Source organism: Rosa rugosa, chromosome 7 (genome assembly GCF_958449725.1).
Source record: "Rosa rugosa chromosome 7, drRosRugo1.1, whole genome shotgun sequence".
Taxonomy (NCBI): domain Eukaryota; kingdom Viridiplantae; phylum Streptophyta; class Magnoliopsida; order Rosales; family Rosaceae; genus Rosa; species Rosa rugosa.
Genome location: NC_084826.1, coordinates 33,095,443 through 33,099,850, shown reverse-complemented (window position 1 = coordinate 33,099,850; position 4,408 = coordinate 33,095,443). Strand labels below are relative to the sequence as shown.

At 36.1% G+C, this 4,408-nt stretch overlaps 1 protein-coding gene across 1 annotated transcript; it reads left to right on the top strand.

Annotated features, from left to right (window-relative positions):
• Positions 1–1,641: 1,641 nt before the first annotated feature.
• Positions 1,642–3,888, top strand: LOC133721969 (uncharacterized). Its single transcript, XM_062148745.1, has 6 exons — positions 1,642–1,888; positions 2,017–2,064; positions 2,133–2,224; positions 2,797–2,844; positions 3,097–3,191; positions 3,573–3,888. The coding sequence occupies exons 1-6, from the start codon at positions 1,684–1,686 to the stop codon at positions 3,670–3,672; spliced, it is 588 nt and encodes a 195-aa protein (XP_062004729.1). The 5' UTR covers positions 1,642–1,683; the 3' UTR covers positions 3,673–3,888.
• Positions 3,889–4,408: the final 520 nt, after the last annotated feature.

The following is a 4,408-nucleotide window of genomic DNA, read 5'->3' as shown; positions in this document are numbered from 1 at the left end:
TTCCCATATTTTACTTTCCTTCACTAATTAACCTAAGTGAAAGCACCTAGATCAATCCTATCAAACATGCAATCAAAGTCTAGAAATCTAGCTAATCAACACATGTTCAACGCAATAGACATAGAGAAAGGTTATCAACTTAAGTGCACAACCTAGTATGAATAAGTTCATCTATTTGCAATCCTTTTCAATTAAATTCGACTTTTGTCCAAAGCCTTTACTACTTTTGATTTAAGTTCACAAAACTATTAGGTGAATTGCTTACTTAAATCTAGCATCAATTATATGTAAACCCTAGATGTTTCGAACCATATAAGATAAACACACAAAAGATATCATTCAAGCAAATTTAATTGAACAAACTCACATAAGAAACTTTAGAATCACAATCATAGAATTCGAAAACTTTATTTAATCATAGAATTGGGCTTAAACTTTTCCCTAAGCGTTATTGTTAACTAGAACAATTCCAACGAAAATCAAACAAGGAAAACCTAGAAGGTTACAAAGAAAGAGAACGAATTACACCGTGAGTTGGAGATGGAGATGGAGGGCTTGACGTTGGATTCTTGAATCTTGGAAGCAAGTCTTCAAGGTGGATGATGGAGGCTAGGTCACACGGCTCCTTCTTCTCTTCTTCTTCCTTGCTTGAAAACTGTGGAGCTTGCAACTAGAGAATGGAGGGAGGGAGAGAGATACTTGACGTTTTTGGTGTGATGCAATCAGAAAACCTAAATCAATATTTATTCTTTTTATTTTCTTTTCCATAATTCACACGAAGTAGATATTCTCCAAAACTCTCCCTTTTTGATGCATTGCTGAAATCTTCTAGATATATCCTTTTATTTTGCACGACAACAAGCAATATTTATGGGACACAAACTCCTCTTGACGTCAATGATCATTCTAGAAACTCATGTGCAAGTCACATGGTTCAATCTTTGGGCCATACTTCTCAACTTGGACAATTTCGAAGCCCATCTTTAAATGTGAAGCCATTCTTGGTCTTCTAGAACATTCTTGAACAATTTTGAGTCATCTTGAAACCACTACATCTCCTAGCCTTCCTAGGTATCCTAGTTTCATCAGGACTCCTAATGCAAACAGGTTTCTTGGTCTAACTGGGACTCTGTCATTTCTTATTTCTGATCATCATTTCCACTAGCTCACTCCTAGTTGACTCAGGATTCCTACTTCAGCTGGGATTCATTTTCCTAGTAGGATTGGGAAAACTTCATTTCTCTATTTCTTGTCATTTCTGCGCTTGTAACTCTTTGTCTTCCATTTATAGACTCAAAAATACCTAAAAACGAAAACTAAGTTAGAAATGATACTGTTAAGAAAATAACTTAATAAAATGTAGAGAGTATAACATTAAAAAGATAGCAAATATTGCTCTCATCACACGCACCCTACTATTCACGCATTAAACATGAATAATAATGTTGACTTGGCAGTAATTAAGAAGGAACCCTCCTTTCAAGAAAGGAAAAAAAAAATGAGGAGGAGGAGGAACCTTCAGATATAAAATCTATTGGTCAAATGATGGTTGTTGGTAAGTTGTTGAAAATTACTAACTATGATCAATGGATGGATTAGCAGGCCCAACGATGGAATCGGCCCATTTCGTAATTCCCTTAAAACTAGAGGCGACGGACGGGAAGAGAAGCGAGAGAGACGCAAATGACCTCGAGGGTTTTGGTTGGCATTCGTAAGCTGCTTGCTGGAACTTCAATCCCAACCTCCCAATCATCTTACAGACCCCTCCACACTTTAGCCGTCGCTGGCCGAGATTCTAGAGCCAAGGATTTGAGGCGCCTCGCCTCATTGATTCCATTGCAACCCATTTACGGACATTCAGGGGATTTGACATTCGATAAAATTCGAGGTAATATTCTCAGTTCAGATTATGGACTGCTCTAGTCCACGGAAATTTACTAAAATTACTTGCAGTTGTTTGATGAAATGATAAAACATGATCTGCTTTTGACTACATTGTTGTGATTCTTTGGATAGATACATCTTTGCAAGCAGTCTGCTGCTTCTATGGCACGAGTGGCTTTAGTAAGTAATCATAACTTTACATGCATGATTTATAAACCTTGTTTATATCTGGTTCTCTTCTTCTGCAGGCACTAGGTACGCACCTCCAATCATTCAAAGGCTGGTGGACCAATTCCCTTCTGTAAAAGCATTTTATTTTGTCATTGAAGACAATGATGAGGTATGGCATTGTAATCTCATCTTTTGTTACTTTGGATCATTGTTGGAACTTGGAACCCATTCGTTGTAAATTTTCAGTAACACATCTTAAGATAGTCAATTACGTATTCTTTTTTAATTGTTTTTATCTTCTACTTTTTCCTTGGAGCCAGAAAAGTGTACTCTGTGATTCACTGATTTGTAGTATTATAATGACAATTTAGGGATCGAGAGTAAATGTTCAGAACAGTTCATTAAATTTGTGTTAAACTTCCTTCTGTCTTTGATTTGAAACTAGTACTTAGGTATAAGTTGGAGTATCAGGGAACCCATTGTTTTGTTTAGATATGTTCCAGGGTAAGGATGACTTATGGGTTCAGTAGATAAAACTGTGTGTTATGAATGAGATAACTCAGTGAAGATGACTTATTGGTTTAGTTGATAAAACTGTGTTATGAATAAAATAACTCGGTGTACTTGGTAAATGTGCTCTTCCTTAGTGATTCAGTTGCTACCTCCCACACTGCCTACTTGCAGAAGAGTTATGATATTCTTTCTTTTCAATATTTAACAATATTTTTGCTCTCTCTGTAGGATTTACCTGATGATTTCACAAAGACAGCGTTGAACATTTCAAGTCTGGTAAAAGACTTTTTTTCTTTTTTCTTTTTTGGATGCAATGTCATAACCAAGTGCTCTTTTTGCTTCATCTTTGGTTTTATGATACAATAAAATTTTTACCTGTATATTGCACCAATTTTAATTCAGAAAAGCTAACCTACCTATACTTAACGGGTGAAAACTAGCTTGTTCAAGCTGAGTATATTTTAGCTTTTGCTTTCGTCTGGAAAATAGAAGATTTGTTTAATTTTTGCGTGCATGTTTTCTTTGCAGCCAATGTTTCATTTCTATCAAAATGGGGAAAAGGTAGAGGAGCTAGCTGGTGATTTTATCAGGCGCTTCAAGACAGTTCTTGAAAAACTTTACAAGTAATTAAATTCTTGGTTACTTTACATTTGCGTCCTATTTTGAGTTGGTACCCTTGCAGGCATCGACTCTTATCCAAACTTTTGGATGCTAACTGATGTGGCACGTAAAAATGGCGGATTGTTATAAATGAAATGTTGTCGCATCATTTAAGAGTCCAAAAGTTATATAGTTAGGAACATAATTATATGTACTCATTTTTTTTTTCAAAAGTTGTATGGTTAGGAACATAATTATATGTACTTTTTTTTTAATTTTTTTTTTGTTCTTTAAATTCCTTCTGATATATGGACTAATTGTATAAGGGTCTAGGACCCCTATAGTTAATAAGAAATAAGGCTACACTGTGTACTGATCCTTATCGTATATTTCGCATTTTGTAGCCCTCAAAAAGTTGGCACAAAAGCCCAGGAAAATGTGATGCGTGAAGGCATTGTTGGAGGAAGGAACAAGGAGGAACAAATGATTGGCCTCGTGGACTAATACTTCGGCTTCAGCCTGGTTGCGAATTGTGGTGATCTGCAACTATGTTGTGTGAGATTAAATTGACCAGAAATAGGCTCTTAAGGTGAAAGATTTGGTCCTCAAGCTTGTATTAAAAAGTGAAATGGACCCTGCATAACGTTGTATTATGAGCTGCATGCGTATTAAACTCTTTGGTTTTGGATCTAAATATAGTTACCTTGTGTTTGTATTGCATGATGGTTGTATGCTTTGTTTTTGGATTTTTTCATCTGTTTAAAACTTTAAATATCCAGCTTCTTTCAATTGGTCCTCACCTAGTGAAAGGCTTCATCTTCTTCAAATAGATATAGGATTCTTCATCTTTACTGGGCAAAGAGAGAGGACTGCGTCCTTCCTCTTTCTCAAATAATATGTTCCATTGCTAGCAGCAAATGCTGTGGGATCCGGGTTATTCAGGTTGAGTGTGCTGTTCACTGGCTCACTTGGCTGGTCAGTTGAAATTTGGTGAGGTTAAAAAAATGAAAAACTGCAAAATGGCCAACACATGTGGCATTATGTCTCATTCAAGACTCGGCTTTTACCTATTGGAGTCGTCCTCGTTCCATAATTACAGTCTCTATTTGGTGTTATCTCTGTGCTGTAATAGGAATATGTGAAATTAAGTTGGGGTGTAATAATAAATATGTGAACTGAAGTAGTTTATGTCTAAAAAGGAAAATCCAAAAGCTTTGCCTTCTCTCTAGAACCTAGAGAG